Source organism: Vidua chalybeata, chromosome 36, assembly GCF_026979565.1.
Source record: "Vidua chalybeata isolate OUT-0048 chromosome 36, bVidCha1 merged haplotype, whole genome shotgun sequence".
In the NCBI taxonomy this organism is placed as follows: domain Eukaryota; kingdom Metazoa; phylum Chordata; class Aves; order Passeriformes; family Viduidae; genus Vidua; species Vidua chalybeata.
In genome coordinates, this window is record NC_071565.1 from 248,743 (window position 1) to 263,895 (window position 15,153).

The 15,153-nt window shown below is 58.0% G+C and overlaps 2 protein-coding genes across 2 annotated transcripts in view; both read left to right on the forward strand.

Moving 5' to 3' along the window:
• Positions 1-205, forward strand: part of LOC128802281 (very long-chain specific acyl-CoA dehydrogenase, mitochondrial-like) — a 7,612-nt gene extending 7,407 nt beyond the window's left edge. The window contains exon 9 of the mRNA XM_053968565.1: positions 100-205. Within this exon, the coding sequence (XP_053824540.1) occupies positions 100-205 (106 nt within the window). The remainder of the gene's footprint in view (positions 1-99) is intronic.
• A 3,583-nt stretch (positions 206-3,788) lies between these two features.
• On the forward strand, positions 3,789-11,532 carry LOC128802302 (claudin-7-like). Its single transcript, XM_053968605.1, has 5 exons — positions 3,789-3,827; positions 6,237-6,467; positions 8,763-8,927; positions 9,914-9,998; positions 11,262-11,532. The coding sequence occupies exons 2-5, from the start codon at positions 6,245-6,247 to the stop codon at positions 11,437-11,439; spliced, it is 651 nt and encodes a 216-aa protein (XP_053824580.1). The 5' UTR covers positions 3,789-3,827; positions 6,237-6,244; the 3' UTR covers positions 11,440-11,532.
• Positions 11,533-15,153: the final 3,621 nt, after the last annotated feature.

The following is a 15,153-nucleotide window of genomic DNA, read 5'->3' on the forward strand; positions in this document are numbered from 1 at the left end:
CCCAGGTGAGCTTTAGGGGGTTTCTGGGCGTGTCTCAGCCCCTCAGGTGTGTCTCTCACCTGCGCAGGTGGCCACAGGCCAGCCCCACGAGGGCTCGAGCTACGCGGCGCGCAAGAGCTGCCAGCTGGCCCTGAACCGGCTGGACTACGCCCGGCGGCGCCTGGCCGAGCTGGCCCGCGCCTGCGAGCTCATGCTGGAGCAGTGACGCACCTGGGCACACCTGGGCACACCTGGGCGCACCTGGGCACACCTGGACACAGCGTGGGACGGAGCTGGAACGGCCTCGAGACACCAAAATGTGGGAAAGTGGGATTTTAATGGGATTTGATTGGGGTGTGGCAGCGCTGAGAGACTCTGGGCACACCTGGGCACACCTGGGCACACCTGGGCATGGCACGGGACAGAGCTGGAGCGGCCTCGGCACAGCAAAATGTGGGAAAATGGAATTTTAATGGGGTTTGATTGGGGTGTGACACCTTGGGGACGGCACTGAGAGACTCTGGGCACACCTGGGCACACCTGGGCATGGCACGGGACGGAGCTGGAGCGGCCTCGGCACAGCAAAATGTGGGAAAATGGAATTTTAATGGGGTTTTATTGGAATTTTATTGGGGTCCGGCAGTGCTGAGAGACTCTGGGCATACTTGGGCACACCTGGACACACCTGGGCACGGCGTGGGACGGAGCTGGAACGGCCTCAGGACACCAAAATGTGGAAAAATGGGATTTTAATGGGATTTTATTGGGATTTGATTGGGGTGTGACATCTGGGGACAGCGCTGAGAGACTCTGGTGCACCTGAGCACACCTGGGCGCACCTGGGCACGGCGTGGGACGGAGCTGGAGCGGCCTTGACACAGCAAAATGTGGGAAAATGGGGTTTTAATGGGATTTCATTGGAATGTGACACTTGTGGACAGCGCTGAGAGACTCTGGGCACACCTGGGCACACCTGGGTACACCTGGGCACACCTGGGTACACCTGGGCACACCTGGGCACACCTGGGCACGGCGTGGGATGGAGCTGGAGCGGCCTCGAGACACCAAAATGTGGGAAAATGGGATTTCATTGGGATTTTATTGGCGTGTGGCAGCGCTGAGAGACTCTGGGCACACCTGGGCACACCTGGGCACGGCGTGGGACGGAGCTGGAATGGCCTCGAGACACCAAAATGTGGAAAAATGGGATTTTAATGGAACTTTATGGGGGTGTGACACTTTGGGGACATCACTGAGAGACTCTGGGCACACCTGGGCACGGCGTGGGACGCACCTGGAACAACCTCAGCACAGAAAAATGGGATTTTAATGGGGTTTTATTGGAATTTTATTGGGGTCCGGCAACGCTGAGAGACTCTGAGCACACCTGGGCACACCTGGAGGCCCCCCAGGTGCCACCCCCGCCCTTGGAGACACCCCCAAATAAAGGGACACCGCGGTGGCCTTGAGACCTCGAGGGGACTCGGGAGTTTTTGGGGGGTCCCGGGGGAATTTGGGGATTTTGGGATCCCTGGGAGGGGAATTTGGGGAGGGTTTGGGGGGTCCCGGGGGAATTTGGGGGGTCCTGGAGGAATTTGGGGAAGATTTGGGGGTCCAGGGGGAATTTGGGGGTCCCAGGGGGAATTTGGGGTTCCAGGGGGAATTTTGGGGGTCTCAGGGAGGATTTAGGGGCTCCTGAGGGAATTTTGGGGAGTCCCGGGGGGGGTCTGGGGAGATCCCAGGAGAATTTGGGGAAGATTTGGGGGTCCCGGGGGATTTTGGGGGGTCCCGGGAGGGGTCCCAAAGTCTCCCCAAATTTTCGGTTTCTGTTTCATTCCCGGGCGGCGCCGGTGACGTCACTGGGCGGGGTTTCCCCGGACGGAAATGGGCGTGGATTATTAGTAAGCCACGCCCATCTCATTATGTTTATGTCAATCAGCGCCGGGGGCGTGGCCGGGCGGATCTCGGGTGACGTCATCGCCTGGGTTTGGCTAGGATTGGGCGGGGGGACCCCTGGAACCCCAATATTCACCTGGGGACCCCCCAAAATTCACCTCAGGTCCCCAGACTTCACCTGAGACCCCCAAAATTCACCTGGGAGCCACAAAATTCACCTGGGACCCCCAAAAAACCCATCTGGGACACCAAAAAAAACCACCTGAGACCCCAAAATTCACCTGGGAGCCCCAAAAAAACCCATCTGGGACCCAAAAATTCACCTGGGAGCCCCAAAAAACCCACCTGAGACCCCGAAATTCACCTGGGAGCCCCAAAAAACCCATCTGGGACCCCAAAATTCACCTGGGAGCCCCAAAAAACCCACCTGAGACCCAAAATTCACCTGGGAGCCCCAAAAAACCCATCTGGGACCCCAAAATTCACCTGGGAGCCCCAAAAAACCCATCTGGGACCCCAAAATTCACCTGGGAGCCCCAAAAAAACCCATCTGGGACCCCAAAAAACCCACGTAAGACCCCAAAATTCACCTGGGAGCCCCAAAATTCACCTGGGACCCCCAAAAAACCCATCTGGGACCCCAAAATTCACCTGGGAGCCCCAAAAATACCCACCTGAGACCCCGAAATTCACCTGGGAGCCCCAAAAAACCCACCTGAGACCCCCAAAAAAAACCACCTGAGACCCGAAATTCACCTGGGAGCCCCAAAAAAACCCACCTGAGACCCCAAAATTCACCTGGGAGCCCCAAAATTCACCTGGGACCCCCCAAAAAAAACCACCTGGGAGCCCCAAAAAACCCACCTGAGACCCAAAATTCACCTGGGAGCCCCAAAAAACCCATCTGGGACCCCGAAATTCACCTGGGAGCCCCAAAATTCACCTGGGAGCCTCAAAAAACCCACCTGAGACACGAAATTCACCTGGGAGCCCCCAAAAACCCACCTGGAACAGCCAAAACCCACCTGGGGACCCCAGACCCACCTGGACACCCCTTAAACCCACCTGGGGACACCCCAAATCTCCCCGAGCCCCCGAAATGCCCTAAAAGCCGCCCAAATCCGGTCCCAACACCCTAAAATCCCCGAAATAAACCCCAAATCCGCCCTAAATCCCCCCCAAATCCCACAAATCTCCTGAAATCCCCCCGAAATGCCCCCAAATCCCCTAAATTCACCTCAACTCCCCCCAAAATCCACCCAGGACCCCCCCAAATCCCCCCAAAATCCCCTAAAATCCTCACGAAATCCCTACGAATCCCCAAAATCCCCTCAAAATCCCCAAAAATCCCCTGAAATCCCCCCCAAAATCCCCCAAAATCCCCTAAAATCTCCCCAAAATCCCTACAAGTTCCCCAAAATCCCCTAAAATCCCCCAAATCCCCCCAAATCCCCTAAAATCACCCAAAATCCCCTAAAATCCCCTAAAATCCCCACAAGTCCCCCAAAATCCCCCCAAATTCCGCCAAAATTCCCCCAAAATCCCCTAAAATCCCCCCAAAATCCCCCCAAAATCCCCAAAATTCCCCCAAAAAATCCCCTACAATCCCCCCAAAATCCCCCAAAATCCCCCCAAGTCCCCCAAAATCCCCATAATTCACCTCAAACACCCCCAAAATCCCCCCCAAATCCCCCCCGGATTTTCCCGAGCCCTCCCCCACCCCTCCCCTCCCCCCCCCGGGCGTGTCCCCGCCCCACCCCTGACCCTTGTCCCCCCTCCCCCCCCGCCCCTCCCCCTCCCCATTTATTGTCGCCTTTGTCACCTGTCCCCCCCCCCCAGGGCGGGGCGGTGACGTCAGCGGTGACGTCAGCGGCCGTTATGAACAGGTGCGCTCACCTTTGCCCCCCCCCACCCTGCCCCGACCCCACCTGGAGCCGCCGCCGGGCCCGGAGGTGAGCGGGGGGGAGCGGCACCGGATCAATAACGGAGCTATCGGCGATCGATCGGGGATCGATCGGGGGGGATTGATCAGGGATTGGTCCGGGATTGAGGGGGGATTGATCAGGGATTGATTTGGGATCAATGGGGGATCTGTAGGAGGTCTGTGGGGGAGCAGTACCGGATCAATAACGGAGCTATCGGGGATTGATCGGGGATCGATCGGAGGGGATTGATCGGGGATTGAGGGGGGATTGATCGGGGATTGATCGGGGATCGAGGGGGGATTGATTGGGGATCTGTAGGGGGTCTGTAGGGGGTCTATGGGGGAGCGATACCGGATCAATAACGGAGCTATCGGGGATTGATCGGGGATTGATCGGGGGTTGATTGGGGATCGAGGGGGGATTGATCAGGGATTGATCAGGGATCGAGGGGGGATTGATTGGGGATCTGTAGGGGATCTGTAGGGGGTCTATGGGGGAGCGATACCGGATCAATAACAGAGCTATCGGGGATCGATCGGGGGGGGATCGATCGGGGATTGATCGGGGATCAAGGGGGGATCAGGGATTGATTGAGGATTGAGGGGGGATTGATCGGGGATCAGTGGGGGATCTGTAGGGGGTCTATGGGGGAGTGATACCGGATCAATAACGGAGCTATCGGGGATCAATTGGGGGGGATTGATCAGGGATTGATCGGGGATTGATTGGGGATTGATCAGGGATTGATCGGGGATCAATAGGGGATCTGCAGGGGGTCTATGGGGGAGCGGTACCGGATCAATAATGAAGCTATCGGGGATCAGTCGGGGGGGATTGATTGGGGATTGATCAAGGATCAAGGGGGATTGATCAGAGATTGATTGAGGATCAATGGGGGATCTGTAGGGGGCCTATGTAGAGCGATACCAGATCAATAACAGAGCTATCGGGGATCGATCGGGGGGATTGATGGGGGATTGATTGGGGATTGATCAGGGATCGAGGGGGGATTGATCGGGGATCAATAGGGGATCTGTAGGGGGCCTATGGAGGAGCAATACCGGATCAATAACGGAGCTATCGGAGATCAATCGGGGGGGGATTGATCGGGGGTTGATTGGGGATTGAGGGGGGATTGATCAGGGATTGATCAGGGATCGAGGGGGGATTGATCGGGGATCAGTGGGGGATCTGTAGGGCGTCTATGGAGGAGCAATACCAGATCAATAACGGAGCTATCGGAGATCGATCGGGGGGGATTGATCGGGGGTTGATCGAGGATCGAGGGGGGATTGATCAGGGATTGATTTGGGATCAATAGGGGATCTGTAGGGGGTCTATGGGAGAGCGGTACCAGATCATTAACGGAGCTATCGGGGATCAATCAGGGATCGATTGAGGGGGGATTGATGGGGGATTGATCAGGGATTGATCAGTTGGTGATCCATTGGCGGCTCTTGGGCATTGATAGGAGATCGATTGGGGGTCGATGGGGGATCTATAGGGGATCGATAGGGGATCGATAGGGGATCGATAGAGGCTGGGGAGGGTCTGTAGGGGCTCTATAGGGGCCCCAATCAATAAGGGATCGATAGGGGCTGGGGAGGGGCTGCAGGTGATCGAGTTTGGGATCGATTTGGGATCGATAGGGGCTGGGGAGGGGCTGTAGGTGATCGATAGGTGATCAATAGGGGATCAATACCCATCCGGAGGTGTCCGTACAGCACCCAGAGGTGCCTGTGGGGGCCCATAGGGGATCGATAGGGGATCAATAGGGGACTGATAGGGGGTCTACAAAGGATCAATAGGGGATCGATAGGGGACCAATAGGGGATCGATAGGGGACCAATAGGGGATCGATAGGGGATCGATAGGGGATCAATACCCATCCATAGCGGTCTACAGAGGATCGATAGGGGATCAATAGGGGACCAATAGGGGATCAATAGAGGATCAATAGGGGATCGATAGGGGATCGATAGAGGATCGATAGGGGATCAATACCCACCCATAGGGGTCTATAGGTGCCCGTGGGAACCCCTGGGGTCACCTCAGGGTTCTATAGAGTATCAATAAGATTATCAATACCGATCAATAACGTGTCCGTAGGGTCTGGCGCCAGCCGGGGCCGGCTGGGATCAACAGGGTACCAATAGGGTATCAATAGGGATCTATCGATTACCAATACCTATCAATAACTGATCAATACCGATTGATAACTGATCAATAACTGATCAATAATGATCGATAACCCCCGCAGGTCCGGCGACGGCGCACGGGGGGCTGCAGGCGCTGGGGCTGGGGCCGGCTGGGATCAATAGGATGTCTATAGGGTATTGATAAAGTACTAATGGAGTACCAGTACCACTCAATAGGTTACCAATACCTATCGATAACTGATCAATAACTGATCAATACCGATCGATAACCCCGCAGGTCCGGCGATGGCGCACGGGGGGCTGCAGGCGCTGGGGCTGGCGCTGGCCGGGGCCGGCTGGGCCGCGCTGCTGGTGGCCGCGGCGCTGCCGCAGTGGGAGGTGTCGTCGTTCGCGGGGGACAACATCATCACAGCCCTGGTGACAATGCAGGGGCTGTGGATGAGCTGCGTCAGCACCAGCACCGGACAGCTCCAGTGCAAGAGACACGAGTCCGTGCTGGCACTGCCAGGTGACACCGGGGGGTGACACTGACACCGGGGGTGACACTGACACCGGGGGTGACACTGACACTGACACCGGGTGTGACACTGACACCGGGGTGTGACACTGACACTGACACCGGGGTGTGACACTGACACCGGGGGTGACACTGACACTGACACTGACACCGGGGGTGACACTGACACTGACACTGACACTGGGTGTGACACTGACACTGACACTGACACTGACACCGGGGGTGACACTGACACTGACACTGACACTGGGTGTGACACTGACACTGACACTGACACTGACACTGACACTGACACTGACACTGACACTGACACTGACACTGACACCGGGGTGTGACACTGACACTGACACTGACACTGACACCGCGGTGTGACACTGACACTGACACTGACACCGGGGGTGACACTGACACTGACACTGACACTGACACTGACACTGACACTGACACTGACACTGACAGACACCGGGGTGTGACACTGACACTGACACTGGGTGTGACACTGACACTGACACTGACACTGACACTGACACTGACACTGACACTGACACCGGGGTGTGACACTGACACTGACACTGACACTGACACTGACACTGACACCGGGGGTGACACTGACACTGACACTGACACCGGGGGTGACACTGACACTGACACCGGGGTGTGACACTGACACTGACACTGACACTGACACTGACACTGACACCGGGGTGTGACACTGACACTGACACTGACACTGACACTGACACTGACACTGACACTGACACCGGGGTGTGACACTGACACTGACACTGACACTGACACTGACACTGACACTGACACTGACACCGGGGTGTGACACTGACACTGACACTGACACTGACACTGACACTGGGTGTGACACTGACACTGACACTGACACTGACACTGACACTGACACTGGGTGTGACACTGACACTGACACTGACACCGGGGGTGACACTGACACTGACACCGGGGTGTGACACTGGGGTGTGACAGTGACACTGGGGACACTGGGGACATTGGGACACTGGGGACACTGAGGTGTGACAGTGACACCGATGGGATCAGAGGTTTGGGGACACTGAGGACATCAGGGACATTCTGGGCTTTGGGGACACTGGGGACAATGTGACAGTGCCAGCACGGGACAGCTCCAGTGCAAGAGACACGAGTCCGTGCTGGCACTGCCAGGTGACACCGGGGACATCCTGGGGTTTGGGGACATTTGGGACACTGGGACACTGGGGTGTGACAGTGACACCGATGGGATCAGGGGTTTGGGGACATTGGGGACACTGTGGACACTGGGGACACCCGAGTGTGACAGTGACACTGAGGGGGTCAGGGATTGGGGACACTGGGGACATTGGGGACATTTGGGACATTTGGGCTGTTGGGGACATTGGGGACACCGAGGACTCGAGGCAGCTCCGCTGGTGGCAATTGGGCGCTCACTGTGTCACTGTCCCTGTCCCCTCCCTGTCCCTGTCCCCTCCCTGTCCCTGTCCCCTCCCTGTCCCTGTCCCCTGTCCCCTCCCTGTCCCCTCCCTGTTTCGGGGCGTGGCCGTGACCAAAGGTCGCCCTGGTGGCCATAAAGGCACAGGAGTGTCCCCAGCTGTCCCCAGCTGTCCCCAACCGCCACCAACTGTCCTCAGCTGTCCCCAGCTGTCCCCAATTGCCACCGAGTGTCCCCGAGTGTCACCTGGTGTCACCTGGTGTCACCCCCGCCCCGCCCAGGGAGTGGCCGGCAACGCCCCGGGACCCCCAAAATCCAACCCGGGACCCCCCCTGGTGACCCCCCTGTCCCCCCCAGCTCACCTGGGACACCCCAAATCCCCCCAGCCCCACCCAAATCCCCCCAAGACCTCTCCCAACACCTCCAGGACCCCCCTAAACCCCTTTAGGACCCCCCAAATCCCCCTCAAACACCGCCAGGACCCCCTTGGTGACCCCTCTGTCCCCCCCAGCTCACCTGCAGCTCACCTGGGACACCCCAAATCCCCCTCAAACCCCTCCAGGATCCCCCAAACCCCTCCAGGACCCCCAAATCACCCCCAAATCACCCCCAAACCCCCCGGGACCTCCTCGGTGACCCCCCCGTGTGTCCCCCCAGCTCACCTGCAGCTCACCTGGGACACCCCAAATCCCCCTCAAACCCCTCCAGGATCCCCCTAAACTCCTCCAGGACCCCCCAAATCCCTCTCAAACACACCCAAACCCCTCCGGAACCCCCCAAATCCCCCAAACCCCCCGAGACCCCCTCGGTGACCCCCCCGTGTGTCCCCCCAGCTCACCTGCAGGCCACCCGGGCGCTCATGGTGGTCTCGGGGGTCCTGGGCCCGCTGGCGCTGGGCGCGGCCGTGGCGGGGATGAAGTGCACGCGCTGCGGGGGCGACGACCCCCGCAAGAAAGCCTCGGTGGCCGGCGCGGGGGGGGCCATGTTCATCCTCTCAGGTGAGAGGGACCCCCGAAAATGGCTTCGGGACCCGCGAAAATGGGTTTGGGACCCCTAAAAATGGCTTCGGGACCCCCGAAAATGGGTTTGGGACCCGCGAAAATGGGTTTGGGACCCCTAAAAATGGGTTCGGGAGCCCCGAAAATGGGATCGGGACCCCCGAAAATGGGATCGGGACCCCTGAAACCCCCCCTGGACCACCAAAAATGGGTTTGGCACCCCCGAAAATGGGTTCAGGAAACCCGAAAATTGGGACCCCCAAAAAGCTCCCTGGCACCTCAAAAAAATGGGTTTGGAAACCTTAAAAATGGGTTCGGGACACCCGAAAATGAGATCAGGAGACCCGAAAATGGGTTCGGGACCCCCGAAAATGGGTTTGGGACTCCTAAAACCCCCCCCGGACCCTCAAAAATGGGTTTGGCACCCCTAAAATTGGGTTCAGGAAACCTGAAAATGGGATCGGGACCCCCGAAAATGGGTTTGGGACATCCAAAATGGGTTTGGGACCCCCGAAAATGGGTTTGGAACCTCCCAAAATCGATTCAGGACCCCCAAAAATGGGTTTGAGACCCCCCAAAACCCCCTGGACCCCAAAACTCCTCATTTTAGAGCTAAAAAAAAACAATTTGGAGGAAAAAAAAAAATCCGTGTTTAGGACCCCAAATCCCCTTTGGGACCCCCAAAACCCCATTTTGTTCCTAAAAATCCTCATTTTTGACCCCAAATCCCCCTTTTTTTTCACCCTAAAACCCCCTTTTTCATCCTAAAAAAAAAAAAAAAAAACATTTTCTGACCCCAAAACCCCCCAATTTTTAACCAAAAATCCCTATTTTTTCACCCCAAAACCCCCATTTTTACCCCCAAAATCCCCATTTTGCCACCCAACCGCCCCCAATTTCGGGGTCCCCCGTGGGTTTTCTCCGCCCCCCGGCCCCATTTGGGGTTTTTTTTTTGGGGTGATTTCAGCGGATTTTGGGTTCCCCAGGGCTGCTGGCGCTCGTCGCCTGCTCCTGGTACGGCCACAGGATCGTCACGAGCTTCTACGACCCCACGGTGCCCGTCAACTACAAGTGAGCGCAAATTTGGGGTGAAACCCGGCGGGTTTGGGGTCTTTGGGATTTTTGGGGTCCTGGGGGATTTGGGGTCACCGTTTTGGGGCGATTTTAGGGCGATTTTAGTGGATTTTAAGGTGATTTTTAGGGGATTTTTGGGGTGGGTTTTGGATTTTGAGGAGGGATTTTGGGGTGAAATCTGGCGGGTTTGGGGTCTTTGGGATTTTTGGGGTCCCGGGGGAGTTTTGGGGGCATCGTTTTGGGGCGATTTTTGTCGATTTTAGGGCGATTTTTGTGGATTTGAAGGTGATTTTTAGGGGATTTTTGGGGTGGGTTTTGGATTTTGAGGGGGGGATTTTGGGGTGAAATCTGGCGGGTTTGGTGCTTTTGGGATTTTTAGGGTCCCGGGGGGGTTTTGGGGGCGTCGTTTTGGGGCGATTTTTGTCGATTTTAGGGCGATTTTGGTGGATTTTACTTTTTTTTTTTTTTTTTTTTTTTTTTTTTTTTTTTGTGATTTTGATGGATTTTTTTTGGGTGGGGTTTGGATTTTGAGGGGGGGGATTTGGGGTTTTTGGGGTTTTGGGTGTTTTTGGGGTGTCGTTTTGGGGCGATTTAAATGGATTTTACAGGTTTTGATGGGTTTTAGGTTAATTTCGGGCTATTTCGGGCTATTTCCATCGGGTTTTTTGCAATTTTGGGATACTTTTGGGATTTTTGGGGGGGGATTTCAGACATTTCTCAACCCAAATTTCCCTCCCCAGGTTCGAGTTCGGCTCCGCGCTCTTCCTGGGCTGGGCGGGGCCGGATTTTGGGTTAATTTCGGGATATTTTGGGTTAATTTCGGGCTATTTCGGGCTATTTCCATCGGGTTTTTTGCAATTTTGGGGTATTTTTTTTTGGGATTTCGGACATTTCTCAGCCCAAATTTCCCTCCCCAGGTTCGAGTTCGGCTCTGCGCTCTTCCTGGGCTGGGCGGGGCCGGATTTTGGGTTCATTTCGGGATATTTTGGGTTCATTTCGGGCTATTTCGGGCTATTTCCATCGGGTTTTTTGCAATTTTGGGGTATTTTTTTTTGGGATTTCGGACATTTCTCAGCCCAAATTTCCCTCCCCAGGTTCGAGTTCGGCTCTGCGCTCTTCCTGGGCTGGGCGGGGCCGGATTTTGGGTTCATTTCGGGATATTTTGGGTTCATTTCGGGCTATTTCCATCGGGTTTTTTGCAATTTTGGGGTTTTTTTTGGGGGATTTCGGACATTTCTCAGCCCAAATTTCCCTCCCCAGGTTCGAGTTCGGCTCCGCGCTCTTCCTGGGCTGGGCGGGCTCGTTGCTGGCGCTGCTCGGGGGGTCCCTCCTGGCCTCGTCCTGCTGCAGCCGCGGGGGGGGAGGGGCGGCCAAGAGGGGGTACCCCCGGGCCAAGACCCCCCCCAAGGGCCCCCCCAGCGCCCGCGAGTACGTCTGAGGGACCCCCGACCCAATTCGGGACCCCCGACCCAATCCGGGGCGTGCCCCCAACTCAGGGATCTCCCGCGCAGTTGGCGCAGGTTGTGCAGCAGGACCCAAAATCATCCCGGGACCCCCAAAAATCCACCCCAGGACCACCAAAATCCCCCACAAAAAATCTTTTCCAAACACTTGAGAGTCCCCGAATTTATTCACTGGATGGTCTGAGACTCCCAAAATCCCTCTGGGACCCCCAAAATCCCTCTGAGACAACCCAAATCCATCTGAGACCCCCAAAATCCCTCTGAGACCCCCAAAATCCTCCAAAAATCCATCTTAGACCCCCAAAATCCCTCTGAGACCCCCAAAATCCATCTGAAACCCCTCAAAATCCATCTGAGACACCCCAAAATCCACCTGAGACCCCCAAAATCCTCCAAAAATCCATCTTAGGCCCCCAAATTCCCCCCCAAAATCCATCTGAGACCCCCAAAATCCATCTGGGACACCCCAAAATCCATCTGAGACACCCCAAAATCCCTCTGAGACCCCCAAAATCCCTCTGAGATCCCCAAAATCCTCCAAAAATCCCTCTGAAACCCCCACAATCCCCCCTAAAATCCACGTGAGACCCCCAAAATCCCTCTGAGACTCCCAAAATCCTCAAAAAAAATCCGTCTTAGGCCCCCAAATTCCCCCCAAAATCCACGTGAGACCCCCAAAATCGGGGCTGACCCTCCCCAAACTCGGCCCCTTCAACCCCTGGGACCCCCAAATTTGGGTCTGAGCCCCCCCGACCCCGCCCAGAATTGGGGCGCTCACCCCTCCAGCGCCGCCGCCACGGCCGCCCGGAGCCTCCTGCCCTCCTCGGTGTCCCCGGGGGGGCTCCGGCCGCGGGGATTGGGGCAGAAATCGGGGGGGTTGGAGCTGCGCGCGGGGCTCCCGGGGCTCCCGGGGCTCTCGGGGGTCCCGGGGGTCCCGGGGGGCAGGGGGTCGCCGCGGAGCTGGCACAGGTTGTGCAGCAGCACGCAGCTGAGCAGCAGCGTGGGCAGGAAGCGCAGCTCGGTGTCGTTGCGCTGGCCCAGGCAGCGCCAGCGGCCCCGCAGCCGCCGCAGCGCCCCCCGCGCCCCCCGCGCCGCCAGCGCCGCGCCCCGGTTGAAGCGCCCCGCCCCCACCGGCAGCCCCTCCCCCTCCCGGAACGGCCGCAGCAGCCACGGCAGCAGCGGGTCCCGACCGGAGCCCAGGAAGTACGGGCCGAGCACGGGGACACCCCCGGGGACATTCCCGGGGACACCCCCGGGGACATTCCCGGGGACATTCCCGGGGACACTCCCGGAGACACTCCCGGAGACACTCCCGGGGACATTCCCGGGGACATTCCCGGGGACACTCCCGGAGACACTCCCGGAGACACTCCCGGGGACGTTCCCGGGGACACCCCCGGGGATATTCCCGGGGACATTCCCGGGGACATTCCCGGGGACATTCCCGGGGACATTCCCGGGGACATTCCCGGGGACACCCCCGGGGACATTCCCGGGGACACTCCCGGGGACACCCCCGGGGACATTCCCGGGGACACTCCCGGGGATATTCCCGGGGACACTCCCGGGGATATTCCTGGGGACACCCCCGGGGACATTCCCGGGGACATTCCCGGAGACATTCCCGGGGACACTCCCGGGGACATTCCCGGGGATATTTCCGGGGACACCCCCGGGGACATTCCCGGGGACATTCCCGGGGACACTCCCGGGGACATTCCCGGGGACACTCCCGGGGACACCCCCGGGGACACTCCTGGCAGCTCCAGCGGCATTCCCAGTGGAATTCCCGGGGATATTCCCCGGATTTCCAGCGGCACTCCCGGGGATATTCCCGGGAGCTCCTGCGGCATTCCCGGGGACGTTCCCAGCGGCGTTCCCAGCGGGATTCCCGGGGACATTCCCCGGATTTCCAGCGGCATTCCCCCCAGCGGTGTTCCCAGCGGGATTCCGGGGGATATTCCCGGGAGCTCCGGCGGCGTTCCCAGCGGCGTTCCCAGGAGCTCCAGCGGCATTCCCAGCGGGATTCCCGGGGATATTCCCGGGAGCTCCAGCAGCATTCCCGGGAATATTCCCCGGATTTCCAAGGGGATTCCCCGTATCTCCAGCGGGATTCCCGGGATTTCTAGCGCGATTCCCGGGATTTCCAGCGGGATTCCCGGGATTTCCCGAATTTCCAGCGGGATTCCCCGGATTTCCAGCGGCATTCTCTGAATTCCCCGGATTTCCAGCAATATTCCCGGGATATCCCAGATTTCCAGCGGGATTCCCCGGATTTCCAGCAATATTCCCGGGATTTCCCAAATTTCCAGCAGGATTCCCAGGAATATTCCCAGGATTTCGAGCAGGATTCCCCGGATTTCCAGCGGGATTGCCGGGCTTTTCCCAATTTCCACTGAAATTCCCCGATTTTTCATTTGTATTCCCGGGATTTCCAGTTGAATTCCCAGCAATATTCCCCGAATTTCCATCCATATCCTCATGATTTCCATCAACATTCCCTGAATTTCCAGCGGAATCTCCCGAATTTCCAGCAATATTCCCAGAATTTCCAGCAGAGCCCCTGAAATTCCTGGCGAAACTTCTGGATTTCCCATCAAAATTCCCGGAATTCCCACGGAAACCCCCTGATTTCCCCCTGGAACCCACGAAATTCCCGGTTTTTCTATCGGAACCCCCCAAATCTCCACCGGAATTCCCATTTTTCCCCAAAGAATTCCTCTTTTCCCCCCTGACACCCCAGTTTTTCCCCCCGGAACCCTCACAATTCCTGCTTTCCCTCCCAGAATTCCCGATTTCCCCCCCAAAATTCTCGATTTCCCCCCCAGAACCCCCATTTCCCCTCCCAAAATCCTTATTTTTCCCCCCAAAATCCCCATTTTCCCCCTGAAAATCCCCATTTCCCCTCCCAGAATCCCCATTTCCCCCCACAAAACCCCAATTTCTCCTTCCAGAATCCCCATTTTTCCCCCGAAAATCCCCATTTCCTCCCTCAGAATCCCGATTTCCCCCCTCAGAATTCCCATTTTCCCCCCCTGAACCCCCATTTCCCCCCCCAGAATCCCCATTTTCCCCCCGAAAATCCCGATTTTCCCCCGCAGAATCCCCATTTTCCCCCCCAGAACCCCCCAAATCCCCGTTTTCCCCCCTATTTTCCCCGTTTTCCCCCCATTTTTCCCCGTTTTCGCCCCGGTTTTTCCCGTCCCCGGCCGCCGCCCAGCGCCGCTGCAGCCGGCGGAAGAGCGCCGAGCGGCGGATCCCGGTTCCCGGCCGCTGGAATTCCACATTCCAGAGGCAGCCGCGCGCGTCCACCGTGGCCTGCAGCGTCAGCGCGTGCCCCGCGCCGCCCTCGCCACTGTCGCGATAGGCGCCGGCCGGGCCCGCGGCGGGGGCGCGGATCGGGACCCGCAGCCGGGCCAGGACCCCGGCCAGGCGGGGCAGGGGGGCCGGCGCCGCCGGGAATTCCGGGAATTCCGGGAATTCTGAGGGATCCGGGAACTCCGGCAGGGCGGGGAGCGGCGGGATCCACGGCGGCTCGGCGGGGACCTGGGGGAATCCCGAGGGAATTTGGGGGAATCCCGAGGGAATTTGGGGATTTCGGGAGTTTCCCGACGGAATGTGGGAGATCCCAGACGGAATTTTGGAGTTTCCCGATGGAATCTGGGATTTTCTCGGGGAAATTTGGGAGT